This window comes from Zalophus californianus, chromosome 13, assembly GCF_009762305.2.
Source record: "Zalophus californianus isolate mZalCal1 chromosome 13, mZalCal1.pri.v2, whole genome shotgun sequence".
NCBI classification, from domain to species: domain Eukaryota; kingdom Metazoa; phylum Chordata; class Mammalia; order Carnivora; family Otariidae; genus Zalophus; species Zalophus californianus.
Genome location: NC_045607.1, coordinates 64,531,355 through 64,551,754, shown reverse-complemented (window position 1 = coordinate 64,551,754; position 20,400 = coordinate 64,531,355). Strand labels below are relative to the sequence as shown.

General features: G+C 42.0%; 1 protein-coding gene across 1 annotated transcript; it reads left to right on the top strand.

Annotated features, from left to right (window-relative positions):
• Positions 1–13,667: 13,667 nt before the first annotated feature.
• On the top strand, positions 13,668–19,482 carry LOC113934106 (spermatogenesis-associated protein 31A3-like). Its single transcript, XM_027614648.1, is given in 6 exon segments — positions 13,668–13,860; positions 14,584–14,641; positions 15,223–15,283; positions 15,550–17,562; positions 17,564–19,303; positions 19,305–19,482. Coding segments are annotated over 6 exon segments (4,158 nt in total). The 5' UTR covers positions 13,668–13,677; the 3' UTR covers positions 19,408–19,482.
• The last annotated feature ends 918 nt before the right edge of the window (positions 19,483–20,400 follow it).

Sequence of the window (20,400 nt, the reverse complement as noted above, 5' to 3'; positions counted from 1 at the left end):
ACAACCTCCACAATCTCGTAAGAGTAGAAACACCTTTGAGTTCTTCAGTGTTCCCACAATGTGCCTATATCTGGCAACATAAAGCAAGCATGTGTAGTGATTCAGGATGTAAGAAGCTGATTTGAAGTCACTCTTATTCTACTACAATTCTATATTTGTGGTGTCTGGTCTTTTGAACTTCCAAAAATATATTTAGTGCAACAGACATTTTACAGAGAACTTTTCCAAATTGGAGAGACTAGAAGACATTCACATGGAGATTTTTGAAAAATTAAAAATCAAACCCTTGTAATAGGTTTACACTGAGAAGTCACTCTCCCAACCCATCAAATCTCAGGATTTTTAATGACTTGGCATCAGAATGTACACAAAACAAATTTAACTGTCTTATTGCTGATCACATACTGCTAACAAATCAAAATAACAGTGATAATGACAACAGCATCAACAACAATAACAACAACAGAGATCTAGGAGAAGAGGGAGAAGAAAGCAACCAGTGCTGTTTGAATAACTCTAGACACTGTTTCCATGGAGAACAACAGCATATCACCCACAAATGGAGAGCAAATAGAGAAAGCATCTGTGGTTGAAATAACTAATGCAATTTTAAATTAAATGATCACTGAGAGGAGGAGGAGCTAAATGGCAGCATAGTAGGAGGACCCTAGGCTTGTTTCATCCCTTGAACACAGCTAGATAACTATTAAATCATTCTGAATACCCAAGAAATCTATCTGTGGACTGACAGAACAAATTGCATGAATAGAGGGAGAGAGGAGGCTACATCATGGAAGGTAGGAGGTGCAGAGATGTAGTTTGGGGAGAAAAGATTTGGGGGTGTTGCAGAGGGGATGGAGCCCTGGTCACAGAGAAAGGTGAGAGAGAAAAGAGCGCACAGGGGGCCACACAAGTAAAACACTTCCCCAAAGCCATTGACTGGGAAAATTAGAGGGAATGATTTTTGTGAGTTTTTACAACCAGTGGAGCCCAAACCTGGAGTCTTAGAAGTCCATTCATGGTGTGGCTGGTATAGAGCCATGAGGACGCTACAGTGCTCCTGTAGAGAAGGCAGGCAGGTAACCTGGGGGGCAGACAGCATGATCACAGGATCTCCTGAGACACACTGGTAGAGAAGGTTCCCCCTTTTTGGAGCACATCTGAGAGAGATGGCATTGCTTCTCCAGGGATAAAGGAGCTCGTGGGTGATATTTCCCTTCCCCACCCCTCAGCATAGGCACAGAGACACCTGCTGAGGGTGGATAACCCAGACACTGGCTGCTTAGGGTACTTTGTTCTAAATTCCATGCTCCTGAGCTCCGCTGTGACTGCCCTTCTGCATCAAATTTACATTAATCCCAGTCAGCAAGACCCTCCCCCAGAACACCAGGACAAGTCCCTGCCACACCAGGTCCTTAAAGTTTGGAGTCTTAAAACCCTTCAGGTCACTACATTTATATCCTTTGGGGAAATACCTAGTAGTGCAATTGTTGGGTCATAGGGTAGCTCTATTTTTAACTTTTTGGGGAACCTTCCCACACTGTTTTTCAGAGTGGCTGTACCAGCTTGCATTCCCACCAACAGTGTAAGAGGGTTCCCCTTTCCCTGCATCCTTGTTGTTTCCTGACTTGTTAATTTTAACCATTCTGACTGGTGTGAGGTGGTATATCATTGTGCTTTTGATGTGTATTTTTCTGATCCTGAGTGATGTTGTCTGTTGGCCATTTGTATGTCTTCTTTGGAAAAGTGTCTGTTCATGTCTTCTGCCCATTTCTTGACTGGATTATTTGTTTTTTGGCTGTTGCAGACCTTTCCATTCACCTCTTTGAATATATCATACCTTTGCAAGCCCTTCCAGCTTGCAAAGTTTCTGCTGAAAAAAACAGCTGATAGCCTTATGAGATTTCCCTTGTATATTACTATCCTCTTTGGTCTTAAGATTTTTCCTTTATCACTATATTTTGCCAATTTAATTACAATATGTCTTGTTGTGGATCTGCTTTTGTTGATTTTGTTGGGGTTTCTTTGTGTCTCTTGGATCTGGATGTCTGTTTCCTTCCCAAGATTAGGGAAATTTTCAGCTATTATTTCTTCAAATAAAATTTTTGCCCCCCTTTCTCTCTCTTCATCTGGGACTCCTATGGTATGAATGTTTTACATTTGATGCAGTCACTGAGTTCCCTAAGTCTATTATTGATTTGCATAATTTTTTTTCTGTTTTGTTCAGCTTGATTATTTTCCATTACTCTATCTTCTGCATCATTAATCATTCCTCTGCTTCTTCCATCCAGTGTGTTTCTCATTTCATTTATTGAGCTCCTTATCTCTTCTATGTTATTCCTTATCTCTGTGTTAAGGGTCTCACTCATGTCTTCTACTCTTTTCTCAAGTCCAATGAGTATCTTTATTTTTATTATGTTAAATTCTCTATCAGGCATTTGTTAACTTTATCTGTTTCACATATGTCTTTGTCCTGTTCTTACATTTGGGACGAATTCTTCTGTCTTCTCATTTTGTCTAAGTCTCTGTGCCTGCTTCTGTGTGTTAGGAAAGACAGCTATGTCTGCCATTCTTGAGGGTAATGGCATTATTAAGAAGAGGCCCTGTAGTTTCCTGCCATGTAATGTCCACTGTTCTTCAGGGCCAGGCAGTTTAGGGAATGTCTCCAATGCATGCTGTGTGTGCTCTGCTGTTATGTCTTGGCCACTTTATTCTTCAGGCTAGTTGTCTGCAGAGGCTCTCTTTGCCTGTTGTGGGCAGTATTTCATTCCTGGACTGATTGTGGCAAATTCTAATTAGGTGTGGTCTGGTCTTCTTATGAAATGAGATCTTTTGGCCCTGTTGTGGGAACTGAGGCCCCACAAAACTTCTGGGTCAGGAAGGTGTTGGCTGGGGTTTGGGCTGTTCTTTTCAGGGTTGGTGCCTGCCTTTCTGTGACTGAGGCAAGCCTGAATGGGAAGGGCAGTTCCACTGGAATGGGGGGTGTGGGGTTTGGTGTAAGCAAGTTAGTAGCAAGGGTCAGTGCTGTGCTGCTTCCCGTAGGTGGTCCTGTGCTTATACTAAAGGGCACCGACCCACCCAGAGGGGTATTCCTGAATGCTGCCTCTGGGACAGGCTCAGAGATGAGCAAATAAACTTCCCACTGTGTGCCCCAGGTGCTCATCAGATCACTGTTTCCATGCTGTGTGTCTGTGGGATGTTTTCCCTGCCTTTTCTCCAAGAGCAGCCCCAATGCCTTCCAGACTCTATCCTAGTCAAGTCTGCTGACCTTTGACACTCCAGACTTTAAGCCCTGCTGGTTGCAAGAACTCATGAAATTCAGCCCCTCTCTTTCCAAGCCAATTGCTGTGGGGATTCATCTTCTTGTGTGGGTTCCCCTGTGTACTAGTCTGTTTTTTGACCTCTGTGACCACAGCTCCCTACCTACTTTGGCAGCCATGAACAGTTTCTCTCCCAAACCGCATCTCTACACTTCCTACCTTCTTTGATGTGGCCTCTTCTCTACCTTTTGTTATGGAGTTTGTTTTGCCAGTCTTCAGATCGATTTCTGCGGTATTTAAGATGACTTGATAGTTATCTAGTTGGATTCATGGGACAAGGCATACCTAGAGTCATCTTACCCCACTGCCATCTTCACCTTCCCAATAATTCCCTTATTTTGTCTCAGCCAAACTGAGATGCTTTTAAATATTTTATTGTGCCTGTTTTTAGGAAAGGGCTTCTTGGAATATTTAGTCTTTCATCTTTCCTTTGTTTCTTTTGCACTATCCTAAATACCTAAATCTAATGACTGTCTTATTTGTTAATTTTATTTTTCACTTTTTATTTATTTTTTAAGATTTTATTTATTTTTGCAAGCGCAAGAAAGAAAAAGAGAGAGAGAGAGAGAGAGAGAGAGATCACAGTGGGGGGAGGGGCAGAGGGAGAAGCAGGCTTCCCTGCTCTGTGGGGAGGGACTCGATCTCAGGTCCCTGGGATCATGACCTGAGCTGAAGGCAGACACTTAAGCTGAGCCACCCAGTCGCCCTATTTTTCACTTTTTGAAATTAAATAAGGAAGGCAGAGTTAAGATGGCAGAGAAGTTGGGGGACCTGGGGCTTTCTTCATCTTGCGAACACAGCTGTATCAGATCACCTAGAACACCCAGGAAATCAATCTGAGGATTTGAAGAAGGATTTTCACTGTCGGGGGGAGACAATGTGGCAGGTGCAAGGTACATGGAAATGAATTGGGGGAGAGAAAAGCTGCTGTGCTCTGGAGGGGTGGGAAGAATTTCTGTGGAGAGAGAAAAAGGAGAGAGGGAAAGAGGGGTTGAGAGAGTGCAGTGGTGGGTTCACACAAGAAGAAAACTTCTCGGGCCAACTGAGTGGTGCAGATATTTTGCAAATAGTGAGTGAAGCTCAAACTCTGGGATTTTGGAAGTACGTGACTTTTGCTGGAGCAGAGCTGTTGAGTGTGCTCCTGGAGAGGATGCCATTGGCCTGGGAGTGCAGACAGAGTGCTGTAGGGATCTCCGAGGTTTCCCGGGGAAGATCGATCACCTTCCTGGAGTACATTTGGAAGACAGTGTATTACCTCTCCAGGGACAAAAGACCCTGCACAGACCAGCAAACAGCTTTTCATCAGCAAGGGGTGAAGACTCCTGCAAAGGGTGGATAACCTGGTTGCTCATTTTTGTGTTGTTATAACATAGAATTCACACATCTCACAGGCAGGGGACCATTTTTCTGTGACCAAGAGCACTAGTCAGAGGGAGGTGAGCCTCTAATCTGGAAAAGGGAGCAGATCGGAGTTGTTCCCAGTCCTTTAGAATTTGGAGTTTTGATTCTAGCTGTGCACCAAAGATAAATCACACAAGATTTGGAGTTTTGAATCTGAGCCATGCTAGAGATAAATGCAGGAGAGGTGGGTGCTGGGCATGCTTTTGGCCCTCACTTTTCTGTGACCTGGAAGGGGGAGTGTGTGAAATCCCCTTTCTGGGGTGGGAGAGTGGGTGTTACCATTTTATCCCCACTACCAACACAGTTGTACAACAGAGAGCAAAAGAGCAGCCCCTACTGGAGGTGGAAACCACTTACATCAAACTCAGTTCCCCTGTGCTTGGCAAGTGCTTTTTTACTGGGGCAGGATTGACTCTGAGCCTGCACAGCAGGCCTCTCCCCCAGAGAATAACACAGGCAGCGCATTACATGCACCAGGTCTACTGATCATACAGTGCTTCACAGTGTCCCCTTCAGGTCTGGTGCAAATAGGGTCAGGCTGTATTTTTTCTTTTCTCCTATCACTTTTTTTTCTTTTTCTTTGGAATTAGGCTTATAGTTTTTTGTTTGTTTATTTGTTCTTTTCATTTCCTTTTCTCTCTTTTTTTTCTTTTTTAGTTCAGGCTTGCTTTATTTTCTTTCCCCTTTCTTTTTCTTTGGAATCAGGCTTACAGTTTTTTTGTTTGTTTGTTTTGATTGTCTGGTGGTTGTTTTTTGTTTTTGTTTTTGTTTTTTTAATTGTTCCTTTTCCTTTTCTTTTATTTTTGGATCAGGATTTCTTTTTCTTCTTTTTCTTTTTTTCTCTTTCTTTCTTTTTCAGGTTTTTTTTCAACAAACAAATCAAAACACACCTTATAAAGGTACAAACACTCCCCACTGCATGTGAGGAATTCTGCAGAGAACTGACCAGTGGGAAAGAGCAGCCAAAATGCAACAACAGACTGCACACAGCATACACCAGAAACACTCCCTGAAGTGCCGGGCCCTGGACAGTGTATGACCTCTTTTAATATAACATTACTCTGAGTTGCAAGAAACATAACAAACTTTTGTAACAAGCAAAAGAAAAAAACTTAGCCAAAATTACAAGATGGAGGAATTCTCCCCAAAAGAAAGGTCAGGAAGATATCACAGCCAGGGACTTGCTCAAGGCAGATAAAAGCAATATATCTGAATAAGAACTTAGATCAACAGTTATAAGACTACTAGCTAGTCTTGAAAAAAAAAACTTAGAAGACATCAAAGAAAGCCTTGCTGCAGAAATAAAACACCTAAGAACTAGTCAGGTTGAAATAAAAAAAATGCTATAATGGAGATGCAAAACAGACTGGATATAATCACTTTGAGGATTGAAGAAGCAGAGAAGAAAATAGGTGATATAGAAGATAAAACTGTGGAAAATATGGGGTGCCTGGGTGGCTCAGTCATTAAGTGTCTGCCTTCAGCTCAGGTCATGATCCCAGGGTCCTGGGATCGAACCTCACATTGGGCTCCCTGCTCCATGGGAAGCCTGCTTCTCCCTTTCCCACTCCCCCTGCTTGTGTTCCCTCTCTTGCTGTCTCTCTCTGTGTGTCAAATAAATAAAATCTTTAAAAAAACTGTGGAAAATAATGAAAGTGAAAAGAGGGAAGGAAAACTATTAGATCGTGAGGGTAGACCTAGGGATTTTAGCAATTCCATAAAGTGAAATAATAGCCATATCATGGGAGTCCCAGAAGAAGGCAGGAAAAGGGGGCAGAAGGTTTATTTGAACAAATCATAGCTGATAAGTTCCCTAATTTGGGGAAGGAAACAGGCATTCAATGTCCAAGAGGCAAAGAGAAGTCCCCTCAAAATCAGCAAAAACAGGTCAATACCATGACATATCAGTGAAACTTGCAAAATACAGAGAGAATTCTGAAGGCAGCTCGGAATGAAAGGTCCTTAGCCTACAAAGGCAAACACATAAGGTTAGCAGCAGACCTATCGATAAGACCTGGCAGGACAGAAAGAAGTCGATGGAAATAGCCAATGTGCTAAATGGGGGGAGAAAACAGCCAAGAATACTTTATTCAGCAAGGCTGTCATTCAGAATAGAAGAAGAGTTAAAGAGTTTCCAAGACAAACACTAAAAGTTCACTAAACCAGCCCTGGAAGAAATATTAAGGGGACCCTTTGAGTGGAAAGAGAGACTAAAAGTAACAAAGACTAGAAAAGAACAGAGACAATCTACAGGAGTGACTTTACAGGTAATAAAATGGCACTAAATTCATATCTTTCAATAACTACTCTGACTGTAAATGGACTACATGCTCCAATCAAAAGACATAGGGTATCAGAATGGATAAAAACAAAAACAAAAACAAGACCCATCAATATGTTGCTAAAAGAGATTCATTTTATTTTTTTATTTTTTATTTTACTTATTTATTTTTTATTTGAATTCAATTAGCTAACATATAGTACATCAATAGTTTCTGATGTGTTCAACGATTCATTAGTTATGTATAACACCAAGTGCTATCACATCATGTGCCATCCTTAACGCCCATCACCTGGTTACCCCATTCCCCACCCACCTACCCTTTCACAACCCTCAGTTCATTTCCCAGAGTCAAGAGTCTGTCATGGTTTGTTTCCCTGTCTGATTTCTTCCTATTCAGTTTTCCCTCCCTTACCCTATGATCCTCTGTGTTATTTCTTATCTTACACATATAACTGAAACCATATGATAGTTGTGTTTCTCCAATCAACTTATTTCACTTAGCATAATCCCCTCCAGTTCCATCCATGTCGAAGCAAATGGGAGGTATTCATCCTTTCTAATGGCTGAGAAATATTCCATTGTATATATGAACCACATCTTCTTCATCCAGTCATCTGTTGAAGGACATCTTGGCTCCTTCTGCAATTTGGCTGTGGACATTGCTGCTATGAACATTGGGGTGCAGGTGCCCCTTCTTTTCACTACATCTGTATCTTTGGGATAAATACCTAGTAGTGCAATTGCTGGGTCATAGGGTAGCTCTATTTTTAACTTCTTGAGGAACCTCCATACTGTTTTCCAGAGTGGCTGTACCAGCTTGCATTCCCACCAACAGTGTAAGAGGGTTCCCATTTCTCCACATTCTTGCCAACATTTGTTGTTCCCTGTCTTGTTAATTTTAGCCATTCTCACTGGTGTAAGGTGGTATCTCATTGTGGTTTTGATTTGTATTTCCCCGATGCCAAGTGATGTGGAGCATTTTTTCAGGTGTCTGTTGGCCATTTGTATGTCTTCTTTGGAGAAGTGTCTGTTCATGTCTTCTGCCCATTTCTTGACTTGATCATTTGTTTTTTGGGTGTTGAGTTTGAGAAGTTCTTTATAGATCTTGGATACCAGCTTTTTATCTGATATGTCATTTGCAAATACAAGAGACTCATTTTTTACCCAAAGACACCTCCAGATTGAAAGTGAGGGAGTGGAGAACCATTTATCATGCTAATGGACATCAAAAGAAAGCTGGAGTATCCATTCTTTTTTTTTAAGATTTTATTTATTTATTTGACAGAGAGAGACAATGCGAAAGAAGGAACACAGGGGGAGTGGGAGAGGGAGAAGCAGGCCTTCTGCTGAGCAGGGAGCCTGATATGGGGCTTGATCCCAGAACCCTGGGATCATGACCTGAGCTGAAGGCAGACACACTTAATAACTGAGCCACCCAGGCACCCCTGGAGTATCCATTCTTATATCAGACAAACTAGATTTTAAAACAAAGACTATAATAAAAGATGAAGAAGGACATTATATCATAATAAAGGGGTTTATCCAAAAATAACAATCATAAATATTTATGCCACTAACTTGGGAGCAGCCAAATATCAATTAATAACAAACTTAAACTTAAACTCATTGGTAATAATACAGTAATAGGAGGAGACACCCTACTCACAGCAGGGACACATCTAAGCAGAAGATCAACAAGGAAATAAACAGCTTTGAATGACAAACTGGACCAGATATATACAGAATATTTCATCCTAAAGTAGAAGAATACATTCTTCTCGAGTGCACATGGAACATTCTCCAGAATAGATCACATTCTGGGTTGCAAATCAGCCCTCAAACAGTACAAAAAGATTGAGATTATACCATGCATATTTTAAGATCATAATGTTATAAAACTTGAAATCAAACACAAGAAAAAATTTGGAAGGACCAGAAATACATGGAGGTTAAAGAACATTCTACTAAAGAATGAACGGGTCAACCAGGAAATTAAAGATGAATTTAAAAAATACATGGAAGTAAATGAAAATGAAAACATAACAGTTCAGAACCTTTGGAGTGGTCCTAAGAGGAAAGTATATAGTAATACAGGCCTTCCTTAAGAAGCAAAAACGTCTCAAATACACAACCTAACCTTACACTTAAAGGAGCTGGAAAAAGAACAGTAAATAAAGCTTAAATCTAGCAAGAGAAGGAGAGTAATTAAGATTACAGCAGAAATAAATGATATAGAAATAAAAAAAAACAGTGAACAGATCAATGAAACTAAGAGCTGGTTTTTTAAAAGAATTAGCAAAATTGATAAGCCCTTACCCAGACTTATCAAAAAAAAAAAGAGAGAGAGAGAGAAAGGACGCAAAGAAATAAAATCATGAATGAAAGAGGAGAGATCATAACCAAAACTGCAACAATACAAATAATTATAAGAGAATATTATGAGCAATTATATGCCAACAAATGAGGCAATCTGAAAGAAATGGATAAATTCCCAGAAACATATAAACTACCAAAACTGAAATAGGAAGAAATAGAAAATATAAATAGACCCATAACCAGCAAAGAAATTGAAGCAATAATAAAAAATCTCCCAACAAACAAGAGTCCAGGACAGAAAGGTTTCTCAGAGGAATTCTCCCAACCATTTAAAGAAGAATTAATATCTATTCTTCTGTTCCAAAAAATAGAAATGGAAGGCAAACTTCCAAACTTATTCTATGAGGCTAACATTACCTTGATTCCAGAACCAGACAAAGACCCCACTAAAAAGAATTACAGACCAATATCCCTGATGAACATGGATGCCAAAATTCTCAACAAGATACTAGCTAATCAGATCCAACGGTACATTAAAAGGATTATTTACTTACAACCAAGTGGAATTTATTCCTGGGCTGCAGGGGTGGTTCATCATCTGCAAATCAATCAACATGATACACCACATTAATAAAAAAAAGGGGGATAAAAACGATATGATCCTCTCAATAAATGCAGAAAAGACATTTGACAAAATACAGCATGCTTTCTTGATAAAAACGCTCAACAAAGTACAGATAGAGGGAACATACTTCAACATCATAAAGGCCATATACAAAAGACCCACAGCTAATGTCATCCTTATGGGGAAAAACTGAGAACTTTTCCCTTAAGATCAGGAGCCAGACAGGGATGTCTACTCTCACCACTATTGTTAACATAGTACTAGAAGTCCTAGCCTCAGCAATCAGACGAGAAAAAGAAATAAAAGATATTCATATCTTCAAAGAAGAAGTCAAACGTTTTCTCTGTGTAGACAACATGATACTGTGTGTAGAAAACCCAAAAGAGGGTGGGGGGATGGGTTAGCCTGGTGATGGGTATTAAAGAGGGCACATTCTGCGTGGAGCACTGGGTGTTACGCACAAACAATGAATCATGGAACATTACATCAAAAACTAATGATGTGATGTATGGTGATTAACATAACAATAAAAATTTAAAGAGAAAAAAAAGAAAACCCAAAAGATTTCACAAAAAAATTGCTAGAACTGATAAAGGAATTTAGTAAGGTCACATGATAAAAAATCAACCCACAGAAGTCTGTTGCATTTCTATACAACAATAATGAAGTGGCAGAGAAATCAAGGAACCAATCCCATTTATAATTGCATCAAAAGCAATAAGATACCTAGGAATAAATCTAAACAAGAGGAAAAAGATTTGTACTGTGAAAACTACAGAACACTTATGAGAGAAATTGGGGAAGACCAAAGGAAATGGAAAAACTTTCCTTGCTCATGAATTAGAAGAACAAATATTGTTAGAATGTCTATACTTCCCAAAGCAATCTACACATTCAATGCAATCCTTATCAAAATACTGCCAGCATTTATTTACAGAGCTGGAACAAATAATTCTGAAATCCGTATGGAATGAGAAAAGACCCCAAATAGCCAGAGGGATGTTGAAAAAGAAAACCAAAGCTGGAGGCATTACAATTCTGAATTTCAAGTTCTATTACAAAGCTATAATCATCAAAACAGACACACAGATCAATGGAACAGAATAGAGAACCCATAAATGGACCTTCAACTAATTGTTGATAAAGCAGAAAAAAATATCCAAAGGAAAAAAGACAGTCTCTTCAACAAATGGTGTTGGGAAAACTGGGCAGCCACATTCAGAAAAAATGAAACTGGACCACTTTCTTACACCATACACAAAAATAAACTCCAAATGGATGAAAGACCTAAATGTGAGACAGGAATTCATCAACATCCTAGAGGAGATCACAGGCAGCAACCCCTTTTACTTTGGCTGCAGCAACTTCTTGCAAAGTCAAGGGAAACAAAAGCAAAATGAACTATTGAGACTTCATCAGGATGAAAAGCTTATGCACAGCAAAATGCACCTTACAGAATGGGAAAAGATATTTGCAAATGACATATCAGATAAAGGGCTAGTATCCACAATCTTTAAAGACTTTATCAAACTCAACACCCAACAAATAATCCAGTCAAGAAATGGGTAGAAGACATGAACAGACATTTCTCCATAGAAGACATCCAGATGGCCAACAGACACATAAAAAAATGCTCAATATCACTCATCATCAGGGAAATACAAATCAAAACCACAACAAGATACTACCTCATACTAATCAGAATAGCTAAAATTAACAACTCAGGAAGCAACAGATGTTGGTGAGGATGAAGAAAAAGGGGTACCCTCTTACACTGTTGGTGGGAATGCAAATTGAAACAGCCACTCTGGAAAACAGTATAGATGTTCCTCAAAAAGTTCAAAATGGAACTACACTACAACCCAGCAATTGTACTACTAGGTATTTATCCAAGGATACAAACATAGTGATTTGAAGGAGCACATACACCCCAATGATTATAGTAGCAATGTCCACAATAGGCAAAATATGGAAAGAGCTCAGATGTCCATCAACAGATGAATGGATAAAGAAGTGATATATATATATGGAATATATGGAATAGTACTGTCATCAAAAAGAATGAAATCTTGCCATTTTCAAGAACATGGACAGAACCAGAGGGTATTATGCTAAGTGAAATAAGTCAGAGAAAGACAAATACCATATGATTTCACTCATATGTGGAATTTAAGAAAGAAATCAAATGAACATTGGGAAAGAGAAGGAAAAATAAAATAAGATAATAACAGAGAGAGAAGGAAACTATAAGAAACTCTTAACTATAGGGAAGAAACTGAGGATTGCTGGAGGGGAGGTGGGTTGGGGGATGGTTTAATTGGGTGGTGGGCATTAAGGAGGGCAGTTGGTGTAATGAGCACTGGATTTTAAATGCAACTGATGAATCACTAAATTTACCCCAGAACTAATAATACATTCTATGTTAACTAAATTGAATTTAAATAAAAATTAAATGAATATATGATCATTAATTTTCCTATGTATTTGAATATCTTTCCAAGAAAGTTTTAATTCCTTTCATATTAAAAGGAAGGAATTACTTAAGTTTAAACTAGTCTCTTTCACAAATGGTGTTGGGAAAATTGGACAGCCACATGCAGAAGAATGAAATTGGGCAACTTTCTTACACCACACACAAAAATATAAGTATAAAAGAGTCTCTTTATAGATTCCTAGTCCCTGTCAACCATGTGAGGACACAGTGAGAAGTTTCTGTCTATGAACCAGGAAGAGAGACTTCACCAGAAGTTGATCATGTTGGCACCTTGATCTTGGACTTCCCAGACTCCAGAACTGTGAGAAATAAATTTGTTATATAATCCACCCTGTCTGTGGTATTTTGTTATAGAAACCCTAATGGACTAAGACAACATGTTTCAAAACTTACTTGGAAAAAAAATTAAAACTAAGACAAAAATAAAATAAAAAGTCAGGTCAAGAAAACACATGAAAAATGTTACCAGTAGAAAATTGTGGATTCTTGGATTTGGAAATACTGATTGGTTTGTGAAAGGATAAGTGTGTGTATGTGTGTGTGTTTGTGTGTGTACCCAGCATGTGCCAAAAGTCTTTGTCCAGTTTAAAGCTTTACTAACTTCAGAATTATAAATGCTACAAACTTAAAAAAATATATCATTTGGTTTTAACTCTTTATAACTTTCATACTTTTATGAATTTTGAATAATAAATTATTTTATTTTGTGTATGTCTTCCTGACAAAACCCTAAAATTCATAAAACTAAATAAGTGCAAAAGAAATTTAAATTATGTACCTGGGTTTATATAAGACAAAAACATATGGGAAGCTGGAGTTGAAGAAAGAGAAAATCCTAAAAGTAAAATTTTCTGGAAAGTAGCCAAAATTCTAGGGTCAACTTCAGATTTTCAAGGGTTATGAAATTGGTGGTCTTTAAGTCAAGATAGCTAATGGACAAAGGGGACCAGGTAATATCTGAGTTCCAGATGGAACAAATGGAAAATTGGCTAAGGTCTCTCTGACAAACGAGTAGAGTTGGGAGGAGGAATCTAGAAGGCCCAGGAAGGTGCAGGGTTCTGTGGGACTGAATGGTGGGAGAGGAGTGGTGGTCCAGCCTGCTCCTCTGACTGCTCCCTCCCCCATTCTCAGGAACCCTTTGTGACAAAGCCACAGCTCTGTGATGCAAGCCTGAGGCTCTGCCCCCAAGTAAACTCCCAGTGCTCAGTTGCCTGAGGGCAACAGCATGATTCCAAAGATGGAAAATTTCTCTTCTCTGAGAAGCACTGGTACCACCTGGTTGAGCTCCAGTCCCACCTCCTGTGTGATTGATACCATCTTTGCTTTCCTATGTGGACTTGGGCTCTTTCTTCTGTTACTCCTCTGCTTTCAGAGTAATCCATCCTTACCACCACCTAGAAAATATAGAAACACCGGGAAGGTAAGTAAACTTTGGCTAAACCCCAACAGAGATTATCTCATATCCATTTTTCTAAATCACCTGAGAGACTTCTGAGATAGGAAGTCTCAGAATAGAACGTCATGCCTCTAGGGACAAGTGAGGCCAGGCAAGGGTTAGAGAGGGCACAAGGATTTCTAATCCAAGATCTCAGATCCAGAGTCCAGGTGTGATAGAGGGTCCCAGGGCAAAGTCCCAAACATGGTGACCAGTGAGTGAGGTCTGTATACTAAGAGTTCATTTTCTGCAGGGATACAGACTCCTAAGCATTGTTTCACCAGCCACTTTCCCCTTTCTGTGGCAGGTGTCTCAGGTAAGCTCTTCCTCTGTGTCAGGGCCTCTAAAGGGCTAGAATGGGGCTCTGAGCTTGGGAAACAGAGTCTTATTTGATGGAGCAGAGAAGGACCTGTAGTTCTGAGAATTGTGTATTTTTTGAGTAGAGGAATAACAATGAAAGAAATCCATAGTGATCTGACATAGAAAATCCAGCTTTGCATTCTTCAAAGAAGAAAAATTTAAAATATTTTTATCCACTTTAAAAATGAGTAAATGGAAATAAATGAGTAAAGGAAAGAAAACCACAGACCCCCATTATATGTATAAATGTAGAATGTAGATGTTCATATTGTTCATGAATAGTGAGCATTTGCGGACCATCTAGAGAGAAGAGAGAATTGAGTCCCAGCCCCTTGTCTTTTCTCTTAGCATCAAGTGGAGCTGAGGAAGAGGAGCAGGAGTAAGAAGAAAAGTGGAGCTTTGAAAGGTAAGCTTATGTGATTTAGCCCTGCATGCCCCAAGTTATCCTCCATTTTTCTTAACCCCTGAGGGTCCAGCTCCATGGTCTCTGAGGATGCCAGGGGCAGAGACCATCCCTCAGGAAACAGAGCCCTCAGAGAGGCTCCTGGGAAGGAGATCAGATACTGTATATTTCCCAGATTCCATGCTTGGAAGGAAGCTGATAGGGGCTGAAATGGGTTTTGGCTGGCAAGGTTGTGTGGGCTGTAGTGGACCAAAAACTCAGAGGTGGAACCTCCAGGTCCAGCTGTAGATAAGTGGTTTAACTTTGCTCAGATTCCTTTGTGACCCCTATCCTTTCTCCCCAACTAGGCAGTTGTGAGGGCTCCAGGGAGTGATGGATAGGAGAGTGCTTTGTCATTTACAAAGCACTCCCCCATCATAGGCCTTGCCGTTTCTGTGAGGGATCATGTGGCTTTGAGCACTGATTCTTGGGCTCCATAGTCTAATCACCCAATAGTCTCCTCTAAAGGGACATTGCACTTAGCCTTCTGTAAGACCCTTAGGCCCCCTACTTTCACCACTGTAACCCAGTTTCCTGATTTCCAGCTTGCAGAAATTGCCTGAAAGAACTGGAGGGAGCTTGCAGCCTGATTTCACTTTTGCAAAGGTAGAGAATCTTTCCTTTTCTCCTTGACCCTCCTTTGTCCCAGAGCCTATGATGTGACCTTGGGGCCACAGCGAGCCCTGGGAGGGGGAGCCATGGGAAGAAGATGTGGTTAAAGCTCTGGGGTTAGGAATAGCAGGAGTAGTGTGAAGTCAGCATGGAGGCTGGGGAGGGCTGTGGGTCGCAGGTGTTTACCTCTGCCCAACCTGCCCTGCCCTCCTTGCCCTGGTCAGCTTCTAGCTGCAGCTTGTGCCTCCTGTCTCCTGCAGCTGCCTGGTGAGGCTCCCTGACAAGGGTGGCTTTCATCAGCACTTATGTCAAGATCCCCCTGGTGAGGTGTACAAAGCAGTGCCTGCTGGAGCCCACCAGCCATGCGGGGAGCCTGTGGATGTTGCTGCTCCTGCTGTGTCCTTGCTGGCTACCCCAGTTCCTCTGACCCAACGCCCTCTACTTCTTGGCCCAAAGACCTCTTCAGTTTCTGTTCATTCCCACTCATCTCTGAGTGCCTCTTGGACACCAGAGCCTTTTCTTCCCCTAGGCAGCCTTTTACCCCAGCCACTTGCTCTTTCCCCTCCCCCTCCACATCCCCTTAATTCAGAGGCCTGCCATCCACCTCTGACAGCCTCTTCTGCCCCACAACTTTCAGACACCATTCTGACTCTTCCTCAGTGTGACTCAATGGCATTCCCACTGGGCACCATTACACAGAGGTCATCTCATACCCCATGGTCAGCTTCTCTTATCCCAGGCACCTCAGGCCTTGGCCACTCAAGCTGTCCCATTTCAGCCCTGTCTTGGTGGCACACCACTGGCAAAGCCTTGTGCCTCTCAACCTCATCAAATTATGAGTCTCAGCGAGAACACCTTTCCCACCACTCACCAGAGGCCTCATTCTGGGGAAACCCCACCAACAGAGAAGTAGGAGTTGCTAACCCCTCTTTGCTCAGGTCTGATGACCAGAAGTTCCTGGAGATACAAGTCACAAAGGGAGTCAAGATCAACATTTGGAAAGAAAAAGAAAAAGATGGATCATATCTAAAACAAATGAGCCCAAACTACCACCTGAATTCTTTGGGGAATATGTTGAAATCACTGGGTGCTGAGCAGAAAACCACAAGCCCCCAACACTTCTGGAGCACAAAAGGCAAACCAGAGCAGTTGCCTGGTCTTCAGCAGCTCTCATATCCTAAGGTTTGGGGGCACCATTTACAGCAGAAATATAACCAGCTTTTCTGGGGTCTCCCCTCTCTACACAGTGAATCTCTGGTGGCTACTGCCTGGATCTCTGAGAGCTCTTCAGCACTGCAGTCTCCTTCTTTCTTATTCAATGGAATCTCAAGTGACTGCCCAGTTCAAATGCAGGCTAAACTATCTCCACTGCTTTCCCAGTCCAAACCCCTGTCCCAACTGGAGTTCCAATCTCAACCCTTGATTTCAGCCATACCTCAATTCCAACCCCCACCTCTGGCTCAGATCCTGACCCAAGATCATCTCCAATCCTCCCTTCCAATTCTATCACCTTCTTCCTCACCCCAGATCAGGGCCTGTCAAATATCTTGCCCTACGGCCCAGGATAAGTCACAATCTCTCATCCCAACTGAGATTCAACATCCAGAATGGCCTTTGCATGAGCAACTAGGAAGTGGGGGTTTGTCCTCTGTAATCAAAAGATCTCAAGAGGACTTTAGTGTCTTCACTTCTAACCCTCCTGAAGACAGCTGGGTGGTCTCCATCCTTCCTGAGAATTTTCCAATCAGTCCTGAGCTCCGTAAGCAACTGGAGCAACACCTACAAAAGTGGCTCATTCAACACCATTGGGAGCTGCCCTGTAAGATCCAAGAGTTTCTGGAACTAAGGCAGCTTCAGGGTGAATTATCAGGGACATGTCAGGCAAAGGGCAAGCAAAGACCCTCACAGCTCTCTGCATTTGCAGGAAGCAGCAAGGAGACACAGAAAGTTGGGTTCCAACTAAGCCAGGGCATGGGCAAGGGCCTGGGGTATATTTTGGGGAAGGTCCCAAAAGATCTCTTCCAGGCCTCAGAGAACTCCCTAATGAAGTTTCAGGGAGTGGGCTCTGGGGAATCAGAAAGTGACTTGGGGCTGTCACAGAATGAATCAGGAAGTAATTTACTAAGGAGCTTAGATACGAATCTAGAAAACATCTTGAAAAGAGGTCATTTGGGCAGGAAGTTGGGGCAGATCAGTGAGTGTGGGCCTGTGAGTATGTGCCAATCCTGTCTTGCTGTCAACCATGCTTTTCCCAAGTCCAACACTGACATGGAAAAATCTAGGAATCTTGAAGCGTTGGGGACCATATGTGAACACCTCCCACAGGGTTTCCTTCCTCCATCCAGACATTCAAGAAGTTCTGGAAGCACATATTATAAGGTTTTGGGTGAGGCACAGGTGGGGTCTACCTCTCAAGGTCCTCAAACCCATAAATCTCTTGATGAAAAAGGTTCAACCCTTGCCCATTCTTCAGTTTGCCTCTACCCCCTCAGCCACCCATGTGTCTGGGGCCCCCTCAATAGTCAAGTTTGCTGAATTCCTGGGAAAACCTCCTCAGGCATGTCTGGGAAAGAAGGCAATAACAGAAGAGTCAGTTTCCACCCTGGAAAGCCTTCCCCTTGCTCCTTCACCTGCGTATGAGGAAATCCAGAGGGCGCTGGGAAGGGCCCCATCTAGTGACAACCAGGGGCCCTTAAAAGCCTCTCTGATTGGACAGGAGGACAGGCCACCTTCTCAGTCCCTCACACTCAACTTCATGGGCAGAACTTGGCAGAGTGGTTCTGCAGAATGCATTGAGAGGAGCAGCCTAGAGTTGAGTCCCAGTTCAGCAATGACCAGGAATGAGCCAAGAGAGAAGAGTGTGGATTGGACCTCACAAGACCCCTGTCATAGGGTAGCAATGCTGGAGATGAACTTAGGATCCCAATGTTTTAGTGCTGAAAAGGACAGGGAGGCAGTGGAACCAATGTGCTTGGAAACCAATGTGCTCACAAAATCCCAAACCATAAATGTGCATACGGGGAGTTTAAATACCAGTAAAAAACTTTCTAGAATGTCTGTTTTCCAAGATCCTGGAGAGTCATGCCTTAATGAAGAGGAAAGTGAATTTAATTCCAAAGTGAATACAAAGTCAGAGAACCAACCTCAAGACTGTTCTACACACATGCTCCTTGCTGCAGACAACTTGGCTTCTCAGGTGCCACAGTGTCATTCCCAGAGAGTGCCTACTGGGGGCAAGGTAGCTTCCCAGATGCTATATGGCTTCACAGCAGACCAAAGGAGCTGCCTAAGGCAGCAAGAGCCCATGATCTCTAAACTTCAGGACTCATGGAAGAACCAGTGCAAGATGACTGTCCCTACTTGTAAGAGAGAGGACTATAGGAGGCTCAACTCAGGAAATGAAGAACGGTTTGAGGAATTGAGGACCTCTCAAGCAGAGTATATGAGTCACCCTGCCCCAGTCAGGGGAATAGTAGATTCTTTTAGGAGAAGATACTTCCAGCTCCTGCCAGAGAAGAAACAGGGTCCTCCTGAAAGCCTCTTCAGAAAAAGGATGAGGCGCTTTTCTCAATGGATTTTCCCCAATGAAAAAGACAAAGGTCAGAATGCTCTACAGAAATATAAGCCAATAACTACCCAGAACCAAGGACCAGTCAAAAGCAAATCAATTATGTCCAGTGAGACTCATGAGTCTCAGGCACTCATGACAGCTGTTGGACAGATTATAGAGGAGAAAATGGCAATTCACCATGGACTTCATGCCACAAAGTTAAATGAGCACAACCAGGAACTCCAAGCACCAGTATGTGGGTGTTTCCACTACCACAGACTTCCCTTCTACCCAGAGCAAGGGAGAATAATGAATTATACAGCCCACAGTCACCAAGCCACCTCCAAGGACCAGAGTAGCTCTATCAGGGAAAGGCAGGTCAGACATCGGCTGTCCTTGAAAAGTGTAAGATTCAAGGATGAGCAGCTGGGCCTGAAGCACCTCCCATCCTCGCCTCCCAAGAAGACTGTCTCCAGTCAGTCCCTGCCAGTATGGGCCAAGGATGCCGGGTGTCCCAAGCCACCATCATCACTGCCCACGGCACTGTCTTCTTCAGGAAGGGATCTAGACTAGTCAACCATAAAATGCTCCTTTAGTCTTTCTTAGTAGGAAAACATGTCTCCAAGAAAAAAAATTAGTCCATGTGGAGAAAACTTTTTCTCTTTAGCACATCCAAATACTTAATATTCCCCAATATATATGTTTTCCCCCCATAAGAGCGTAGTATGGCTGCTTTTGTTTGTGCTATGCTTGGTATATGCTTTGGGTTCTAGAAGGGAGGGGCATGGAGGGTGTTTGGCAGTGGGCAATGTAGGCTTGCTCCTTATCCTGAATCTTTTCATTGTTTTCATGATACTGTCATTATACAAACAAAAGCTACTCTAAAAAGATGAGAAATACCTATGAAGACCTTACTCCAAGATCTGGTTCAACTTGTCTTTCTGCTGCTTCCATTCTACTTTGAACTTTATACAGCTATAGGGGATAAGTTTACAGAGGCATCACAGGGCTGGACATTCCCATTCAGGCTCCAGGAAGTGTCAGAACCAAGTGGGTCGAAGTTTGGAAGAGAGTACTGGGCCCTAAATACAAAAGCAAAAGAAATCTTGTCCCTGGATCTCTTGGTGAAGAATAGATACTTGCCCTTGAGAACCCCTTCTTTCTCTGATGAAGAACTGAAGGCCCTATGAAACCCTCTTAGCTTAGCTTTAATGAAATGTACAGTGTCATCCTCTTCCACCTCTGCCTTTCCTGCACTTCCAGTGATAAGGATGGCACTTCCAGCTCTGTGTGTGTGTAAGTGGGGAACAACAGGGAGGCTGCTGAGGGTTGTGTTCACCTCTACTTAAATGAATATTCAAGGGTCACATACTTTCCCTTTATGTTAACCCCAGAGAAGGAGTTCTGAATTAATGGAACAGGAGTGTACCTGTGTGTAGTAACTATCTGATGGTTGAACACTTGAACTTAGAATGGGATGTGGGAGAAAAATTGAAAGGATGGATCCAAAGAAGAAGGCAAATTGACACATGGTGCCCATAAATGCGTAGTGAGTGAAGAG